General features: G+C 42.8%; 1 protein-coding gene across 1 annotated transcript in view; it reads left to right on the top strand.

Moving 5' to 3' along the window:
* The window catches only part of LOC138467652 (barrier-to-autointegration factor-like protein), a 319,554-nt gene extending 302,085 nt beyond the window's left edge, over positions 1-17,469 (top strand). The window contains exon 4 of the mRNA XM_069607829.1: positions 17,188-17,469. Within this exon, the coding sequence (XP_069463930.1) occupies positions 17,188-17,337 (150 nt within the window). The 3' untranslated portion in view covers positions 17,338-17,469. The remainder of the gene's footprint in view (positions 1-17,187) is intronic.
* Positions 17,470-21,333: the final 3,864 nt, after the last annotated feature.

Below are 21,333 nucleotides of genomic sequence, written 5' to 3'. Positions count from 1 at the left end.
GGGTGCCAAGGGGAGGCCGATAGTGTGAAATTTTGTATTTATTCACTGACCTGCTTTGTCAGGGCAATGTATCGATACAAATTTTATTGATTCAAATGATTATTTAATCATGGTTTGTTTTTAAATTTTGTTTAAATTCTGTTTAAATTTGTATGCAAAAGTCTTTAATTGGCCAAAAGCATTAATAAAAAAAAACATTTTAAAAAAAGACAATCTGGTCAACAAGGAAGTGTCTGCAGGTTTTGGAGATCATTCTACAAGAGTCCTGGCAGACACCTCTGCTTTGCAAAGTGGTGTCCCTTTTGTTGACGTCTCCTGCTGCTATATGAGCATCTTTGCACATGTTTGCCAAGCATTATTATCAGGATTCCTTATCTAGTGTGGACGCTCACGTGGGTTGTGCTGAGCTTTTGAGTTCACTAGTGTAGGTGATTGTTCCATGTTGTCCTCCGGCCAGGTTCTGTATTGCTTTAGGATTCTTCCCTGAGAGGAATCTGAGTGGAAGGAATCCATTGCTTGCCATCAATAATGTTCTTGACTGCTGGTGCTTATCGCCATCTTACATTCCCCCTCAATATGTAATGCTTGGGTCCTTTGACAGTTCTGTGGTTCCTCAATCTTGGAGTGTGGGGAAAACTGTGTAGAGCTCTGGTGATTGTGCGTAGCCAGTTCGACATATACCACCTAAGTGCTGTAGGTGAGGAGTTTCAGTTGTGTGGGAGAGAAGGGGTTAGCGAGTTTTGGGTGACCTCGTTATTTGTAGTTAAAATATTGTTTTCCATTCTAAATGTATCCCTTGTTTTCAGTGTTTATGGTTTGTTGAAGCAGGGATTGTATGGGTTGGGCGGTTCGTTCATGGAGTTATGGTTAAATTATTGGTCAGTGTTTATCTCAGCAAGTTGAAAAGCTAGGTTTCTAGAAGTTTCCTGAAAGTGAGGTGGTCTTCAGTCTTTATTTCCTTAGGGAACAAGTTCCATACTTTGGCTATCCGATAGGAAAAGGCAGTGCCTCCGAATTTTCTTTTCTCGCATTTAATTTAAAGCGCACATCAGCCCAGGGGCATTGTGGCACCGTTACAGAGAAGACATTAATCTGGTTACAGTGGAAGGAAAGTGGTTACAGGCAATTTTCATTGAAATGGTTACAAGGCAATTTTTATTACAGGATAAACTGTACAGATTCTGGTATTTTAAGAAACATTACGTAGCAGAGCGTATGAGAGTAGGTGTAGGAGAATGAAGGTAGTGGTTAATTGAATAGTGTACTTTTGAGGGATTTGCGAAAGGAGTACAGTGAGGGTTCTGCTCTGAGTGAGTTGGTGAGAGCGTTCCAAAGCTTAGGTGCTATGTGTGGGAAGCCCAAGCCGCCGGCTTTGGCTCTTCTTACAGTGGGTACCCGGAGTTGATTAGCGTGATTGCTTCTTTTGGGACGGAAGGAGGAATTCATGATTATGGTTTCAGATAAGTAGGGGGGTGCTGTGTGATTGATGCATTTGTGCGTGAGAGTGAGTATTTTAAAGTTGATTCTTTCCTTGACTGGGAGCCAATGCACGAGTCTTCTGGCCTGTGAGATATGGTCAGTTTTGGGGATGAGTAGTGCAGCGCAGAGGGCATTATTTTGCACGATTTGGAGCCTTTTTAAGTTTTTAGCTGATGTGCCTGCTAGAAGGGCGTTGCAGTAGTCCAGTCTGGCTCCTATAGTCGATCTGGCTATGGAGAGGCAGTTGGGCGTGGTGAGGTAGGGTTTTATGGCTTAAATGAGTTTGGTGGTCAGTGCAGATGCAGAGGCGAGGGCACTGACTTGTCTAGTCATGGAGAGTGTGGCGTCTAGGTAGACTCCTAAGGTCTTGACGGCAGAGGAGAAAGGTATGCTGATACTGTCAATGGTCATGTGAGAGTAGTCTGGGCTGAGTTTGGCAAGCGTTTGGGAGGGTGCTAGGATGATGATTTCAGTTCTATCTCCATTTAAGCATAGACCATTGATAGCCATCCAAGTTTGGATAGTGTAATAGATTTTAGGGAGGGCTTCTGAGTCTTGGTCGTAATCTCCGGAGAGGGGGAGGAGAACTTGCGCGTCGTCCGCATAATTTGTGTAAGCTATGTTGAGGGAGTCCAGTTGGTCAAAGAGGGGTTTGGTGAATAGGTTGTAGAGGGTCGGTGCGGTGCAAGACCCTTGTGGAACTCCACAACTGATGGTGGAAGGGGGAGCTGTTAGGGAGAATTCTCTTATAAGGCTAGTTTCCCAAACCTAGTGAGTCCCCCAGCAGCTTTGCTGGATTTTTGAGGTTTGTTTTTTTCTCCTGCTAAGAGTGAGACTCTCTTCCTCCCACTCTTAGGCATGATTTGAGATATACCTTTGGCTTTTTGTGTGCTTATGGGCTATGGGGTCTTTTACTCCATAGGGTATCATGTGTTTTGTATGTGTGTTACACAGCACCCTCAGTGACGTAACACAGGGGTGTCATAGTGACCCCCAAACATAGACTCCAGCCCCTCGGACTGACTACTGTCTCCCAGGGCATGTAAAGTCACCATTGACTTTACTAGTCCAAAATTGTGAACAGAACCAGTACAAACTAGTATAAAGTGAGACAGAGCTATAAAACTTAGAGTTGCACCACACACATAGGTCTGATCATAATACAGATCCTATTACAGTCTAGTAATTCACATTTTTAATTTACATTTCAGCTGGTTAAACTAAGTATTAAATCATTAAATCAACAAAACAATTCACTCAAAAGTACATCTAAAACATCACATAAAACATGGGGAACCGTTATTCACAATTGATGATCTGTTCACAAACCATTTACAGATACAGTTCACAAACGTCAAATACTGTATCAGTTTCTTCTTATTGTCTGATAGTATAGAACAACTTTGCTCCCTATCCATATCCAGGGAGGTGTCTCCACATGTTTCTGTTCTTATAGAACTAATCAGGGAACATTCATCAGGAGATATATTAAATTCAACGGAAATCCCAATTAGTTGTATCCAATTTGAAGCCAAACAGAGGAGATTGAATACATGCAACCTAAGGGTTAAAAAAGAGAGAGAAGGGGGACAAATAGTCAGCTCTAAAAGTAGCTATTTAATTTGTCATAATCACTATTTTGTGAAGAGAGGGCCAAGAAAAGAAAAGAAATTTACCTTTTAATGGCGCTCATAGGGGGCTAACAACCTTTAGAATTGAGGTTGTGGTTGGCTGTCTTGTAGCTCGAACCCTTTAATTAATACACGAAGAACTCTACTACTTGTTTTTCAATAAAGCAGAAAGACAAACATTAGGCTCAACTTCACTATAGATCACAAAATATTTTAGGCTTTACCGTTCTTAAAGTTGGTACAGATCAATGTATGTAAAAAATGGATATATAGGAGCACTCGAGTGGCAGGGAACACGTATCTAGCATGTATTAGTTCACAATCTGTTTTTTTTTTAGAAAAGGTGGCTAACGATATATAGAACTCAGAGGTGAAAAAGATGAGCTTCTACCCCGAATTTGTAGTCCCAATTATGAGAGAAAGGGGGTAGTGAGGGACATCTTCGTTCCAAATATAACCTCACCACCGGTTGTGCCTGTGTCGGATACTTTTCAAGGGGAACTGTAACAGCACTTACATCGTTCCATAGAGGTAATGTATTTTCGGATAGAATAGTTGCAACAGCAGTCTCTGATTTGTCAAAAACGGGGGTCCCTGTAGGACATCTAGACAGGAGGAACAGCAAACATTAATTATGTGGTCTAATATCTGTAACAGATCTTGCAACTCGTGAACTTGCTATAACGGGCAAGACTTACCAAAAAAGTCTAGACGTTATTGGCAACGTGATTTATCAGTAACCGGTTCGGTGCAGGAACGCTTTTAGTGCGTGTCTCTCAAACGCAAGCCGAGCAGGTAAGTGTATACTTGTAGTCATGGCAACCTGGCTCGATGGCCTAGAAAGTGAGAAAGAGAGAAAGGATCGACTGTCGCTAGGCTGGTCGAACGTGTCGGCCATTTTAGAGTGTAAAGTTTTCTTTAACTCGCTAATGGATTTGAATAAAGAGCAACTTTAAAAGCATCGACACCATACTAATATGTAGTATATTGAGACATAGTCGATTGTGTTCATTTAGGATGGAAAACTTGATATTGATTACAGGATTTATCTCAAAACGTAATTTGTTGATGCAAATTATTTATCCTATATTGCTAATTAGGATAGAGTCATAATACACAAGTGATTAGTCGCTAAATGTATGAAGTGACTAAACTCGTAGAATTCATGGAAAGTATAACTTTGTAGAAGGGGAAGCCTCAAAAAAGGGGGGGAAGCGCAGGTAATCTATTAAATAGTCTCTAGTTCTAATAGATTTTGAAATGTCCAAAGAGATCGATACCTGTAGATCCAGTTTTAAATCTGCTTCAGTGTTTGATTTTGTGCCATTCTACAAACTCATTCAGACCTCTTTTGTCGCTCTGCAGTCTAAGATAATTTCTTGCTCTTTCTTTAGTAATCTATTTTCTAAAGTTTGTGGATTCCCATTTAGTGTCAAAATTACTGTCCTGGTAAAACCTTCATATCCATGGATGGCCTGAGTGAAGTGTCAAACCAGCGGGGCATTTTCAGTTTTGTTCTTAAGGCAACTCCGGTGCTCTATGATCCGAGTTTTTATTTTCCAAATCGTTTTTCCTATATATATATAAGTCCACATTTGCATCTTATTATGTAAACTACATGGTCATTATTACAATTTGTAAGGTCTCTTTTTGTATCCATGGTTTCGTTAGGCCTATATCAACTTCTTTACTTTTTTTGGTTAGTTTACATATCCCACATGCACCACAAGGGTAATGGCCATTTGGTGGAGGAAGGCCCCATAGTATAGTCAAATTTTGTCTCAGTTGTTGTCGGTTTTAATTTACTACTACTTATTCTGTTGCCTATTGTCGTGCTTCTTTTATAGGCAAACATAGGAAGGGGCAGTGGTGTAGTAGAGGAAGCAAAAACTTTCCAATGTTTCTTGATTATATTTTTGATTTTCAAACTCTGATCTGTGAAGGTATTAACACATACGATTCTTTCATCCTTTGGTTTCTTGGGTCTCTCTTCCAGTAGTGCCTCTCTGTTATTGTTAAATGCACGTTTAGCGGCTTGTTTAACCAGTTCTTTTGGGTAGCTTCTCTGTCTGTTGTTTGCTTAGAATAGCTGCTTCTGTTTCATAGATATTTTTTTTTTATCAGAGCTGTTCCTTTTTAAGCAGAGAAATTGTCCAAAATGTTTATTATCTCTCAAATGTTTCACATGATAGCTAGTATATTCTAATAGGGAGTTTTTTTCTGCCGGCTTATGATATGGTTACTTTTAGAAGTCCATTCATATGAAATTGAGATCGAGAAAGTTGATGGTTTCTTTGTTAATAGTCATGGTGAATTGTAGGTGTGGATTAAGGTTATAGAGCCATTTGAAAAAATCGTTGGCACTTTCACTCGAACCTTCCCATATCGCCAGAATGTCATCTATATAGCGATTCCATTTCTTGATATTAGGTTGAAAAGGATTCTGGGCACTGTATATACGAGCTTTCTCAAAAGTTTCTACATATAAATTGGCCACACTCGGTGCCATGGGTGGCGCCCATCGCAGTACCCTCTACTTGCTGATAATAGTTGCCATTAAACCCAAAGAAGTTTCGCTTTAGAGCTATGTCCACACAAGAAAGGATGTTGGAACAGGGTTGTTATCGAATCTTGTGAGTAGAATCTCCTCCACGGTCTCCAGTGTGGCTTGTTGTGGTATGTTAGTATACAGAGATACTATATCTAGGCCTAATAGCAAGGAGGTTTCAGGATTAAAAATAAGATCTTCAAAAATATTGATCACATCTCTAGTGTCTTTTAGGTATGAGGTCATCTTGTGGACATAGCCTTTGAGGTAATGGTCAGCAAAGGTAGAGAGGGGTTCCAAGACTTAATTGATGCCTGCCACAATAGGTCTGCCAGGTGGTTTTGTGAGTGTCTTATGCACTTTAGGTAGCGTGTGGAAAGTAGGTGTAGTCGGCTTCTTATTTATAAGGAACCCAGCCTCTTGTTTAGATATCCATTCTCAATCTTTAGGTTTGGTGACTTTCTCAGCAATAAGTAGTTTGAGTTCTCTGGTTGGATCTTCTCTAAGGTGTTTATAATACTTCACATTTTTGAGTTGGTTTTCACATTCTGTAATATAGTCTGTCTGGTTTAGCATGACAATGCCTCCTCCTTTATCTGCCCTTTTGATGATGATAGTATTAGTTGCCAGAGATTTGAGTGCTCCTTGTTCTGCTTTTGTTAAATTCTGAAAAGGTCTCTTAAGGTTTCTTTCAATGGCTGTTACATCCGCAATGACTCTTTTTTTCAAAAATGAGTGACTCGGGGGAGAAGCTTGAGATAGGATGCAAAAGGTAGATGGATTACGAAGCCCTGTATGGTTCGGCATGGTGTCGCTAGTTCTTTCTGTCTCTGATGCAAAAAATTCCTTCAGATGGATCTTTCTCAGTAGATTGTTAAATTCAATGCAGAACTCAAAAGAATCATGTTCTTTAGTGATCACATAGCCTAACCCTTTATTAAGGACTTGTTGTTCAGCTTCTGTGGGTTCATAGTCTGAGAGATTAATCAGAAGTGATTCCCGCTCCAAGTGTGTTTGGCTCCTTCGTCCCAGTTGTTGCGATTTTGGGCCTGGTACAAAAAACAACCCTAATTGCCAATTCTCCCTCCATTTCCTGCTCGTATCATCGATTGTCCTCATCCTCTTTTTGAAGATTGTTTATTACTTGTAGAGGTCCTTTCTCCATTTTCATCTGGCTCACTACTATCGTTACTCGTGCTGTAGGATGCATTTCTAAATATCACTCGTCTGTTGTTTCTCAATCCTCCATTTTGTTGTAGGGTTTTGTTAACATGATCATCTTTTACATATGGGAAGGCTTTCTCATGTGTGAACCGAGATGGATCTTTCTTCAACCGTTGGATCCGTTCATTAGTATTGTTTACTTTAAATTCTTTCATCTTTCTCAATCTCTTCCAGTCTTTTCTTGTAAGGTTCGAGTGATAAGGCTTTTTTTATATTTTCTTCGATTTTTAATAGGTCAATCTCAATCTTTGTTGCTGTTTCTTTAGCTGTGTCGATAATCAATATTAACCAATTGCGGCCACAGCGGTTTGCTATGTAGTTCCACTGAACTCAGAACTTTTCATTATCGAGAAATAATCTCGGTTCGTTCATAACTGTTAATCCTTGTGGGAGTGCCTTGTTTTTCAAATACTCTAACATAATTGCTCCATGTAGTTCAGTTTGTGTAAGACGTTTCTTAAGTTGTATTAACTCATTCCATTCGTCTGTATTAGGGGTGGAGTCTATTAAGTCATCTTTATTCAGAATTGAGATTGCACTCATCAATGCTGCCGCATAGTCTTCGCTGTAAGCAAGCGTTCTGTCTTCCGTCATTCTTGAAAGTGTTTTTTGTGCCTATAGCGTGTTGAGCACTGTCTTTTCCCCAGAGGAAAATTTCCTGTGACCTTAGCCACCGTGGAACAACCGTATTTGAGAGGAAACCAGGTAGGTGCCCTTACACTCAAAAGTGGAAGTGGCCTCTACTCTGTCTATACCCGGGGGCGGGGGGGAAGAGTATGAACTAGTATAAAGTGAGAGAGAGCTATAAAACTTAGAGTTGCACCATACACATAGGTCTGATCATAATACAGAGCCTATTACAGTCTAGTAATTCACATTTTTAATTTACATTTCAGCTAGTTAAACTAAATATTAAATCATTAAATCAACCAAACAATTCAGTCAAAAGTACATCTAAAACATCACATAAAACATGGGGAACCGTTATTCACAATTGATGATCTGTTCACAAAGCATTTACAGATACAGTTCACAAAAGTCAAATACTGTTTCAGTTTCTTCTTATTGTCTGATAGTATAGTACAACTTTGCTCCCTGTCCATATCCAGGGAGGTGTCTCAGCATGTTTCTGTTCTTATAGAACTAATCAGGGAACATTCATCAGGAGATATATTAAATTCAACGGAAATCCCAATTATAGTCGTATCCAATTTTAAGCCAAAAAGAGGAGATTGAATACATGCAACCTAAGGGTTAAAAAAGAGAGAGAAGGGGACAAATAGTCAGCTCTAAAAGTAGCTATTTAATTTGTCATAATCACTATTTTGTGAAGAGAGGGCCAAGAAAATAAAATAAATGTACCTTTTAATGGCGCTCATAGGGGGATAACAACCTTTAGAATTGAGGTTGTGGTTGGCTGTCTTGTAGCTCGAACCCTGTAATTAATACACAAAAAACTCTACTACTTGTTTGAGAGACACTCACTAAAAGCGTTCCTGCACCGAACCTTTTACTGATAAATCGCGTTGCCAATAATGTCTAGACTTTTTTGGTAAGTCTTCCCCGTTATAGCAAGTTCACGAGTTTCAAGATCTGTTACAGATATTAAACCATATAATTAATGTTTGCTGTTCCTCCCGTCTGGACGTCCTACAGGGACCCCCGTTTTTGACATATCAAAGACTGCCATTGCAACTATTCTATCCGAAAATACATTACCTCTATGGAACGATGTAAATGCTGTTACAGTTCCCATTTCAAAGTATCCGACACGGGCACAACCGGTGGTGAGGTTATATTTGGAACAAAGACGTCCCTCACTACCCCCTTTCTTTCATAATTGGGACTACGAATTCGGGGTAGAAGCTCATCTTTTTCACCTCTCAGTTCTATATATCGTTAGCCACCTTTTCTAAAAAAAACAGATTGTGAACTAATACATGCTAGATACGTGCTCCCTGCCACTCGAGCGCTCCTATATATCAATTTTTTACATACATTGATCTGTACCAACTTTAAGAACGGTAAAGCCTAAAATATTTTGTGATCTATAGTGAAGTTGAGCCTAATGTTTGTCTTTCTGCTTTATTGAAAAACAAGTAGTAGAGTTTTTCGTATATTAATTACAGGGTTCGAGCTACAAGACAGCCAACCACAACCTCAATTCTAAAGGTTGTTACCCCCTATGAGCGCCATTAAAAGGTAAATTTATTTTCATTTCTTGGCCCTCTCTTCACGAAATAGTGATTATGACAAATTAAATAGCTACTTTTAGAGCTGACTATTTGCCCCCCTTCTCTCTCTTTTTTAACCCTTAGGTTGTACGTATTCAATCTCCTCTTTTTGGCTTCAAATTGGATACGACTAATTGGGATTTCCGTTGAATTTAATATATCTCCTGATTAATGTTCCCTGATTAGTTCTATAAGAACAGAAACATGTTGAGACACCTCCCTGGATATGGACAGGGAGCAAGGTTGTTCTATACTATCAGACATAAGAAGAAACTGATACAGTATTTGACTTTTGTGAACTGTATCTGTAAATTCTTTGTGAACAGATCATTAATTGTGAATAACGGTTCCCCATGTTTTATGTGATGTTTTAGATGTACTTAATTGTTTTATTGATTTAATGATTTAATACTTAGTTTAACCAGCTGAAATGTAAATTAAAAATGTGAATTACTAGACTGTAATAGGCTCTGTATTATGATCAGACCTATGTGTGTGGTGCAACTCTAAGTTTTATAGCTCTGTCTCACTTTATACTAGTTCATATCCCCCCCCCCCCCCGGGTATAGACGGGAGTAGAGGCCACTTCCACTTTTGAGTGTAAGGGCACCTACCGGGTTTCCTCTCGAATACGGTAGAACCAGAACAAACCATCATATTGTGGAAGTACTGGTAGGGGTAATTCGATTGCCCCTGGGTCTGTTCTCAATGGGGCACTGTCCAGTCCCCCCTTGTCGAGTTTCTGGCTGGTGGCAGTGGTTACCATGCAAAATATTCCATCGGAATATTCTCTATGGGATTTTCCCATTGGTTTTAAACGCACCACTTTTTGGTGCAATGTTAAAGATACCGCTGGTTTATTTATTTAATATTAATTCACCGGTTGGGTCTTTTTGTCAGAACTCGTTTCTAAAATAGCGTTTGTGTCCGTCTCTGTAACTCTGACCAAGGTCGAGCCCTTTGTTCCACTATTTTGGCGGGCTTCTACACAGAAGCCCTCCAATTGGTGCCACTCTGTCTGGGTTCCACAGGAGGGGTGGAGGGGGGAATTGGCACCCTGGACTGCGTTGCCTCGGCACCCAAGTCGCACTCTACTCTGATTGGCCCAGTGGTGAGCCGCCCGGCTCACCACTTAGCATGTGTGATTAACAGCTAGGCTGATGAATGGGGGGTTTCTGCATAAAAGCAGGGCCTTTGGGACTGCAACTTCAGAAGTCACCACAGGACCTAAGAATCCGAGGAGGGAAGAAGCTGAGCCATCTACAACGACGACACCACCGGTGGAGCCCTACTGTAACCAACTTGCCACTTTCCCAACAACAAGAGGAGATCTTCTGCTAGGAGAGTCTTCTTCCTTTGAGCTGGTAGGATAAACCAGTTTGCCCTTTTTTGCTTCCAAAGACGTCTCTTGGTCGAATCGCCCGTGCCAAGCACCCCGGATGGCCGGATAGCCAAGCTTCACCACTTTGACCGTGAATAAAAGAACTCCAACTTTTAATCGAACTCCGCGGCTGGTTTCATCCCTGGGCAGTGCAACGACTCCAAGCTTCCTCCTCGACGAGAACCTCTCTTCCCCTGGTCGGAACGAACTGCAACCACTGCCAGGAACAACTGCCACCGCTGGAGCTTCCTCTCTCTTTAAGGTACTGTATCCTACCTGGCCTCCCTTTCTGCAGTTTGCTAAAGGTGACCCTTAAATCCTTGGCTTTCTAACTGGGTTGGCTCCAGACCTTCTAAGCTTACCTTTCCGAACTACCCAACCTATTTTGAACACTCTGCAAAAACCTTTAGTGCATTTTAAACCGTGTGATCCTGGGCACATTTTGCTTTGTCCCCTTTAAAGGTGGGCCTGGCCTCTGAACTTTTGGCTCTACAGTGTTTACTGCCTTTACTTACTTGTTCTGAACTTAGTATTGGGAACTGTTTTAATTCTATGCTCTGCCTTTTTCTCTCTCTGTACCTTAACTATTGGAGTGCCATCTGAGTTACGCGCTCACCTCTGTTTTAACAAATACTGATGTTTTAACTCTGACTTGTCGAATAGTTCTAGAGAGAGGTGCTTATACCTTATCTGACTGTGTTTGAACTTGCGTTTGATTTAGAGTGCTAGTGTGTTGTTTAAAGTGTGTTTTTAAATAAATAACTATATACTTTTGATACCAAGTTCTGGTCAGTGTTTGTTTGCTCTACTGTGTTTTTAGCCCTATTGTGTATACTCTATATAGTAAAAATACAAAATTGAGAAAAAATGGCTACCCCACTCTGTCCAACCAGTACTGGCGAAATGATCTACAGATTTATCGTGAACATGGCTTTCACCTTCAAGTTGAGTAAGCCAAATTTGTGCAAAACATATCTCGTATTATGTGCAAAAGGCAAGGAACCATTCGACTCAATTAATACACACTACATATAGCAATTTTTTTTCAATATGTCCATATCAATTTATTATGTGTTAAGACCACTTTAGAAAAGTTAAAAAAGGAGAGAGAGGGAACAAATCAATAGAACACACATTAATCGTGGTACATCAGCATATCTTCTCGCTCGCTTCTTAAAAAACACAATGTTTCATATAGGGTTTTGTTGTCTTAGTAAAAAACCACTCTAAACAATTCAGTAGTTTACAGATACAAGACTAAATTCTTTAGCTAGTCTAGTGTCAAGTGTCGACATGTTTCAGCCATTTTAGGAGATGAAACACTATCCCTAGTGTCTCTACAACCAATGCTTTTTTAGGCCTTCTTCAGGACAGACAATTTCTTTTTAGTTGGTGGACATCTCTATTTCAAATACCCCGTAACAGGATAATCTAAAAACAAACATGAATACATTTATACATTAATCACACAGTAAAACGATGGTTCCCTTCCAAACACACAACTTTTCTTTATTCGTTAGTCTATATAATGCATCGTATTTTCATAATCTCTTACAATTACTTACATTTTTCACAATAATTTTAGATCTATCGATCACTCTCGCCTTTACTTACATCCTGGTTGGCTTGAGCTTTATACTCGGAGAAACCTAGTCATAGCAGGTCTTAGTTCCTACTTCCCAGATGTCACGGATCAATTCTGGTTTCTGTTATTTCTTGGCTGTGTGGGAAACCTATTTAACATAAGGAACCCAATGTTCTTTTAATACATGTTCATTTGATTTATATTAATCCAGAACACAGCACTCTCAACATACTCCTGGTGTCATACTTATTCAAAATAACACCCGTTACTATATGTCCCATACTTTCTCTATATTACATACATAGGTTAATTAATCTTCTGTATTACTTGATTGTTTAATAGTTTAAACAACTTATACTATTTTCTTGAACTTTTTACTTTTTCCTTTTATTCTTTTTCTTTTTTTCTTATTGTTAGCCCAATTTCAAACGTATTCGAAAAGTCAAACTAGATATACAATCATAGTCCCACAATAGCTTACTTTATTCCGCTGAATATGGCGGACCCCGGTTGGAAATAGAGTGGGGTAGCCAGTTTTTCTCAATTTTGTATTTTTCTGATAGTGTGTCTCCCGTTCCGAGATACTGGCCCCCGAAAACAAAAATTGAGGGAGACTACCTCTGGAGAGATAACAGATATACTCTATATAGTGCCTTACTCCTCTTGAGAGAAGTCTGACTGCTCAGCCACAGCTACCAGGTAAATCTCGGTGGTGCAGACTGCTACCAATTGGGTTTACTGCTTACTCCTGTAGTCTTCATCTTTTTGCAGTGTTCCCTAAGGGAACTGCACAGGATTTTGCCTAGCAGGAGCGCTGGCCTGGTCTGAGTACACTTTCATGGCCCTACCTTCAGGGAAGGAAGTGATCCAGGAGGTTGCCTGATGAGAAGTGTGCAGCATTGTACAGGTGAGAGGTGAGAATGCTGTGGTCGACCAGGTCAAATGCTGTGGAGAGGTCGAGCAGTAGGAGGAGAGCGGGTTTGCCTGTGCCCATTATTTTGGTGATTTGATTCTTTAAGTCTAGAAGGGCAGTTTCAGTCCCATGGCCTTTGCGGAAACCTGATTGTCTTTTGCCTAAGATGGTGTGGGTTTCCAGGTAGTGTTGGATTTGGTTATGGGCAGCTTTGTCTAAGATTTTGAGGAGGAAGGGGACGGTGGTGATGGGTCGATAGTTATTGGGGGAGGAAGGGTCAAGGGAAGGTTTTTTCAGGAGCGGGCAAACCCAGGCTTCTTTTAGGCATTGTGGTACGGTTCCAGATGCGAATGAAGCATTGATGAAAGCTGTGATGATGGGGGTGAGTGATTCAGTACATTCTTTGATGATGGAAGGTGGACAGGTGTCTCCTTTGCAGGTCGAAGGTTTATTTTTTTTGAGGAGATCCGCAACTTCCAACTCTGTGACTTCTCTGAAGGCGAAGAGGGGTGTTTGTGGGCGAGTATTGTTAGTGGGAGGTGATGGAGAATTGGTGGGGGTGTTGAGAGTTTTGCGTTGGGAGGCTATCTTGTTTTGGAGTGTGTTGCTTTATTGAGGAGGGCAGAATGTATGCCTGTACACCATGCTTCATCCTTGATAATTTCATCAGGGCTGGAGGCAAGTGATGTGAGTTCTTTAAATATAGAGAACATTTCTCTTGGTTTGGAGCTGGCGTTAGTGATTCTATGGTTATAGGATTTGGATTTGGCTTGCAATATAGCTTTTTTGTAGATCAATGAGATCTCTTTGAAATCGTTAAGAGAGGATTTGTTAGGTGTAGATTGCCACCTGGATAGGGCTTTGCATTTCTTGGTGCGAAGGACAGATAGTTCTTCAGTGAACCAAGAGTTGCAGTGCATGGATTTTTTTCTTCTAGAGGGGCAATAGTTTCGATGGCTCGAGTGTGCGCACTGGAGTAGATGTTGGCAATCGAGGTAGGGTCATGGCTAAATGGAGGTTTGAGTTCGGGGATGTCGAGGAGAGGAGCGAGGTTGGAAGCAGTGAGTTTTTTGGAGCTTCTTTCTTTGGCAGGAGGGGCCTGAGTCATAGTTTTATGGATGGGAGTGGTGGGAATGGAGTATTGAATGAAGTAATGGTCCGTCCATGGGAGGGGCGAGATGGAGGTCATGGCTGCTGAGCAGTTGTGGTCAGCTATCCAGTCGATGGACCTGCCTTTGTTGTGAGTGGGCGTCGTAATTTTGTGATCGAAACCCATGTGTGAGAGTTCTTTGGCTAAGTTTGTAGCTGCTTTGTCCTTCGGGTCAGATAGGCCAAGGTTAATATCACCTAGAAGGATGGTTTTGGTGGTGCTTTTAAGGTTGTTGCCTATGTTTTGGAGGAGTTGCTTTTGCTCTGGGGGTGATCTGGTGGTCTGTAGGTGACGAATACATTTATGGTGCAGTTTGGGGAGAGGGCTAGTTTGGCAGTAAGGAGATCCGCGTTGTTGTCCCACTGGTGGTTACACATTCTCATGGCGAGCATATTTTTAACGATAAGGGCGAAGCCGCTGCCTGTGGAATTTTTTTCGGTCCCGTCTGAGGATGGTATAGTCTTGGGGGAGGGCAAGGTGGATGGCTGGACTGGATGCTTCATGGAGCCAGGTTTTGGATATGGCTAGTAGATTATGAGTGGTGATAAGGTCATTGATTTCGATAGCATGTGCATGGACAGAGCGAGCGTTGATAAGTGCACATCTTAAATCTGGTGATGGAGTATGTCTGTTGGTGTTGGGGGTGCGGGAGGTGGTAGGTGCAAGTTTGGGTGAGGGAGGCTGGAGCGTGATGGATGCGGCGTGAAGGGTGGTAGGGTGGTGTGCATGGTCAGTGAGGTGAGTCTGGGCCACTGATGTGTAGGTGCGAGATCTAAGTCTGTTGTTCCTAAGGTATGCAGAAGGTGGAGTACTGCAATGAGCTAGGAGAGGTTTAGTGTGTGTGCTTAGTCTACAGAGTCTGAGGTGGTGTGGGTGATGACCAGGTGGATTGGCACGGTGGTTGAATGTAGTTTGGAGTGCTGCAGGTGAAGTGGTGTGCATGAGGTCAAGTGGAGGTGTAGGGCATGGGTGAGCATGCGAGCTTGGGTGAGCAGGCGGCATGTTGCAGATGGCCAGGAGGGAGAGAGAAATGAGGAAGATGGGGAGAGGAGGTGCGTAGACGCTGAAGGGCGGGTGCCAGCAGGATGCATTTGTAGTGGACCGGTGTGGTGTGGTGTGGTGCTGGAGACGGATAGTAACACAGTTGATGTCAGGGCCAGTAGGGGCAGGCAGCAATACAATCAATATCCAGGCCGCTAGGGGCAGGCAGCAGTACAATCAATATCAGGGCCGCTAGGGGCAGGCAGCAGTACAATCAATATCTGGGATGCTAGGGGCAGGCAGCAATACAATCAATATCAGTGCCGTTAGGGGCAGGCAATAATACAATCAATATCAGTGCCGCTGGGGGCAGAGGGTCAGTTACTGTTGTGGAGCAGATAGTCAGGCTGGTGCTCAATCGTGTTTGTGGGCAAAGCGGGAGAGGAGGTGTGAAGCATCGCCACCTCTGATGTAAGGAGGACTGGGGGCCAATAGCTTGCTAGCAGGAGCCAGCACTGGAGTGAATCTTGCTGTGGGTGTTGCGCCTGAAAGAATGGCGTGCGGGGGGACGACCTATGGCTCTCTGCGAGCGTGAGAGCGTGCGCGGGCAGCACAACGGCTCCTGAGCGCCTGTAGCCCTGTCAGCTCGGTCAGTGTAAGGCCTTCTTTCCTGGCCGGCTAATAGCCTCCCAGCTATTGGATGGTAGTAATCAGGCACTTCTTGCCCAATTTGGGCAAAGGGGAAGCCAGGCAGAGTACACGGACAGCATCAGGCACAGGGCTATGCTTGGGGGGGGGGCGGCCATCTTGGAAAGGGGTATCCTTGTGTGTGTCCCAGATGGTACGGCGGTGGATGGCTCCGAGAATCAGCAAATGGAGCATCTTAAGAGAATGTAAGCAGCCCAGTTGTGGGTGCTGCTGAATCTACGACAGATCGTGCGATTCATGCAGGGGACTTCATGCAGGGAACAGCAAAGCTTCAAGGCAGCGCGGATAGTGCCTGAGCTTACCTCCGTGCTTTGAAGATTCCAGGCAGTGTGTGCTGCTCCTGCAGCACACGGCGGTGGCCCTAGTGAGCTCCTGCTCAACGTAGGTGGGGGAACCACCTTCTCCATCTTTATCGGTCTGTTAGCGTATCACCCACTCTGTGGGATTTGACTGTTGTCCTTCATTTGGAGCCCATGACCATATGTGATCTAGATCTTCTCTCTCGGAAGTCTGTCATTTTTGGTAGCTGTAGCAACTGCTAAGAGGATCAGTGAGCTTCAGGCTTGTCTTTAATGAGCCTCACTTTTTTACATTTATTTTTTTACAAAGATAAGGTTCTACTAAAGACGTGTTTTTCCTTTGGTCCCAAAATCTTGTTGAATTAGAAATGATTTTGCATTCTCCGGATGCGTCTTCTAGAAAGAATGCATCTTTTGGTCAGGTGGTTCTCCACAATGTTTCAGCTTGAAGATGTTCCGCATATGTTCTTACCCCCTTCAGGGATTTTGAGCTATACAGGCTGGTTTATACAGGCTGTCTCCCAGCTAGTTAGAAAGGAGCATGCATGGAACGCTAGAGAATGGAAATATTTACTTTTAGGTGATTCCAGTGCTCCAAGCTCTTGCTCTTCCTCATTCATACCCACCATGCTGTCCCCTCAAACATGCCATTATTAAAGATGTTATATTTGGGGGGGGGAGCAAATGTCACAAGGCATGGCGCTTGGCGAAACTCAATTCATAGCAGCAAGGTCAGTGCGCAGATCCCCATTATAAAAGTCTTGATTTCAGCATCCATGTTTGTAGGCGATGCTTTTACAGACCTTTCTGTGCAATTAGCAGCTAGTTGCGAAGGAGAGGGAGAGGAAGAACTAAGAGTACCGGAATCACTATGGAAGTAGCTTTTCCTGTTTAGTCGACTCTGGTTTGTAGTTGCAATGTTTGATTATTAAAATACATGTTTGTTATTGTGAGTGTCAAATCTGTACAGTGCTTGCATAATAATGCATATTTAGAGATTCGATTTTGCTGCTCAAGATTCACACTGAGTGATACATTTTCTCAACTTCTGTAGGCCTATGTACTGCTGGGACAATTTCTCCTTTTGAAAAAGGACGAGGACGATCTCTTTCAGGATTGGTTGAAGGATGCATGTGGTGCAAACACAAGGCAAGCCGACTTGTGTGCTTCCTGTTTGAAAGAATGGTGTGCATCATTCCTATGAAGAAGCCATCTGTTTTTCTCCCATCTCACCAAGTATCTGACATGCTTTTCTTTGCATAGTGAAATATCATTTGTACATAAGTTAGCACTATTTTATTTATAAATCTTTATACAATAAAATACTTTGAATATTTGTGTGGTATCCATCTAATGTTGTTGCTGAATTACACTTGGGCCGCCAAAATAGTGACATGCATTACCCTTGTGTCCTGTTTGCCCTACTTTGCACCTTTTTGAGAATGGACACAGCTGCACGCATGGTGCTCTCTATGTAGAACTTGGTAACCCTGTACATGTGCCCAGATCCTCCTCGAACTAAAGTGTTCGTTTGTTCTCCTCCTCGAAAGTGTTTTTTTCTGCTCATGGTTGGGGTCTGGAGCCTTTTACCACCCTTCATTGTATTGCCATGTTGCTGTTCACTGCTTGTTTTAGGAGTATGTGTGTAGTTTTAATATTTTTAAGTTTAATTGCCTGCCAAAAAATATTCGTTGCCATATCCAATACACAAAAACCGTCACGCAATGCTTTTGTTCAGTTCAGTGATGTTCAGAAGGAACTGGTACTGCATGCATCTGTTGACTGGGAAATCCCGAGTGTAGGTCACCTAGCAAACTTAAGCTGGCATCAGAGACCCATCGAACATCCCTGGCGGGTTTATCTAGCAGAACCATCCAGGCGTTGTAGGCAATGACTCCATTGGGCACGAATCGGCACCAATCTTGTTCCAAAAATAAAAGCATGGGATCTTCGGTACAGCTGATCCATGTGAGAACCAAATGGCACCGGCATCTCCCTATTCTATAAATATGGAAAATGCAGACAGGGAGGCAATGCCAGGTTTGAGAGTGATTTTCCCCCCACTAACCATAAGACAAGGACCCCCCAATTGTTGCAGACAGCTTGAGTCTGTCCATTCCACACAAGTAATCGGGTTAAAGTTTAAAATGGCGGATGGGCCCTTTAAAGGTTGCCCCCTCCAAAGATGATGATTCCATACAGATGAGCTTGTTAAAATTAGCTCATTGACTTCACTTCCAGACCAGCTCATGTGCATTTCCTTGCATGTGGTCGATCAAGGGAGATGTGTTTTTAGCCTATAGAAGCTTAGAATCTCCAGGCTCAACCCAGATATGGGTATAGAGGGTTTTGCAGAGTTATTGGATCCAGAGGTTGTGGTGAGAGTGAGTAGTTGAATTGGAAGTGGATGTTGCAAGAAGTCAGGAGCTGGCGCTTAAGATCCCTCCTCATAATCCAGGGGCCAAAATCTGGAGAGAAGCGGGTATAGGGGCGGCCTATGCACAGTGCTGAGGGGCCAGAAGTTGGAAAGTAGTGAAGTGTAAAAAGGTTGTCCTGAAGGGGTTGCGAGACATTCTGGGATAGAGCTCTAGTGAGAAGAACTTTAGTAAACATGAAGGATAAAGAAGTTACCCAAATGGGTAAAGCAGGAGAGCAAGACAAAGAATATCCAGAGAATGACTGGAAAGGGTGGGAGGTACTGTAAGGGTGCAGAAGTAGATATGTGACACAAAAGTGGCATGCTTTTTTGGCACAAACATTTATTGAACAGAAAAGGAGGAAAATCCCTAACTGTCACTATAACAAAGAGGGGTTTCCCTGCCTCAACCTAAGGATAACTTATGAATGTCCGTCAAAAACAAATTGGTCTGAGACATAGGACAGTGGACTATTTCCGTCTTGTACATTTCAAAAGAAACCTATAAAGTATGGACTACACCGTGTTTATAACAGGATGACTCCCTCATTTGAGATGTTTTAGGCAGTTCATAAATTATGGGGGGAATATCCTTCTTCACTGAGCCGTTGCTAGGCTTTTCTGTGTTGTTCCCCACAGACGGGGAGGAGGTCTCTGTCTTCGCAGACCTTCTCAGGTTGTTTGTCAAAGTTCCAAGTTCCAAAACAAGATTGGGAAGGCATCTCCATTCCCCAAGCCTTTCTGAGGTCCTCTTTCAACAGCTTTATTATTGTTCAACTTTCTTCCAAGGGCTGTATCTTCCTTCCTCTGGTCTTCTCAAACCTTGTGCCAAAGGATCTCTTTCTCCTCCCCAGAACTTCTCGTTATGTGGGTCCCAGACTGACTTCTCAGCTCTGTAATGTGTATTAGTTGAGCCCCGGTTTACTAAACTGCCAGGCCTTCTCTCGCATTTACAACTCTCTTGATTTCTCAGTGTTCAGGTCCCAGACCCCTCTCTCAGCTTTATAGTGCCTCTTAACTAGGCACAGTTCACTATCCTGCCAGGCCTCTTCGGGGTACTCTCTCACTCGCTGTATCCTCAACTGGTCTCTCTGTTTGGTACCACTGGGACGAGGAAGATGATTCTGCATTTCCTCCCAACCACAGCCTCTGGGATCTCCCAGTGCTTTCCCCGGACCCCTCTGCATACCTTTCCACTTGGTCCGCAAGGGCTCCGGTCCTCTGCAACACCAGTAAGCTTCTGCGGCTTCCCCTGGGCTCTCGTGGTCTTTATTCAGCTTTCGGCGACTCCACCATGCTGGTTTTTCCCTGCACGTCAGGTCTCGCCTGGACCTCTTGGGTGACTGCCTTTCTGCCACCGGATGTCGGGTTCCCCAACTTTCAGTTAAATTGTGTTGCTTCTCTGATTTCTCGGTCCACACCTTCCAACTCCAGGCTTTCGGGTCTGCAGCACGTCCCCTCTGCGTGGCTTAGCTCCCCAGCCCAATACTCCTCTGGGACAGGGCTGCCACGAGGAGTCCTTCTGTAGTTTTTATGGCAGATTGACTTTCTAGCTTCAAATAACGAGTATGTTTTAATTGGTTCTGCATAGGGCTCTTCATTGCCCTGCTCTTACTTGTCAGTACTTTTGGAGTCATTCATACTCGCTCTTTCTTATCACAGTATCATCTGTCTGACATACATAACTGCTATGTATGAGGAAATTAGTAGAAGAAAGAGGAGACAGAGGGTGGGGGTGCTTGGGCCCTATTCAAATGGTTGGGTGAATCATGTCTGGCAGCATGATGGTGCACACACCGCGTTCTCCCTTGATGGTCCTCACTTCTCCCACAGAGAGGGTCCCCTCCCATGGGATCCTCCCACTGAGTAACACCCTCAGGGGGACTATCTGGTAGCGGCCTCACCTCCCTATCCCCATGAGAAGGGTCCCCCTCCTGGGGAGAAGTGACAATATTTAGGTATTCGTTGTATACCCATCCCCTAGTTTTGCTGGCTTCCGTGCCTTCTAAGGGAAATCGGAATAGGAACTCAACATGTCCTTGATCCTTTCCCTTTCTCTGTTCAGAGAGCCAAAAGGGTTGAAGATCGAGGAACCAGCGCATCACATAGAGGTTTGTGTCTTTCCAGTTGCTTAACCAAGTGATAGGGGCGTGATCAGTAATTGATCGGAACCGCCTATCCATATGAAATTTTTATGTCCTATTGCCCCCTTGATTGCTATTGCCTCTAACTCGATTGCAGCATAATTACATTCCCGATGGAACAGATGCTCAATGCCTTCATATTTCTGTGACAATACTGCTCTGAGTCCTACCTTCGAAGCGTCTGTGTGTAGAAGGAACTCTCTTCCAAAAATTAGGGACTTTTAGCACAGGTTCGTTACACCTTTTTAGGTGGCTTTTAGGGTGTCAAAGCAAGCCTGATCTTCCTTTTACTATTTTAGCTTTTTGGGATTGCTGTTCTTTAATTTATCTGTTAAAGGGGCTGTGATAGTGGAATAGTTTGGGATAAACCTTTTGTAGTACCGAACTAACCCTAAAAAGGCTCTTAAATCTTTGTTTTCGGTACTGGAGTTTCCTGAACCGCCTGTACCTTTTTTGTTTGTGGTTCGACTAAGCCATTTCCTACAAAGAAAAATCTAGATAACATACTGCGGACTGGGTGAGATGGCACTTTTTGGGGTTCGCTGAGAGACCAGCTTATCTCAAGGCCTGAATAACCTTCTGAAGGTGGACAAACTGTTCTCCCCAAGTTTTACTATGGATAACCATATCATCCAAGTAG

The sequence above is a fragment of the Ambystoma mexicanum genome, chromosome 4q, assembly GCF_040938575.1.
Source record: "Ambystoma mexicanum isolate Mex_15411 chromosome 4q, UKY_AmexF1_1, whole genome shotgun sequence".
Classification (NCBI taxonomy): Eukaryota; Metazoa; Chordata; class Amphibia; order Caudata; family Ambystomatidae; genus Ambystoma; species Ambystoma mexicanum.
The sequence above is the reverse complement of the archived record's forward strand: the minus strand, read 5'-3'. Positions and strand labels throughout refer to the sequence as shown.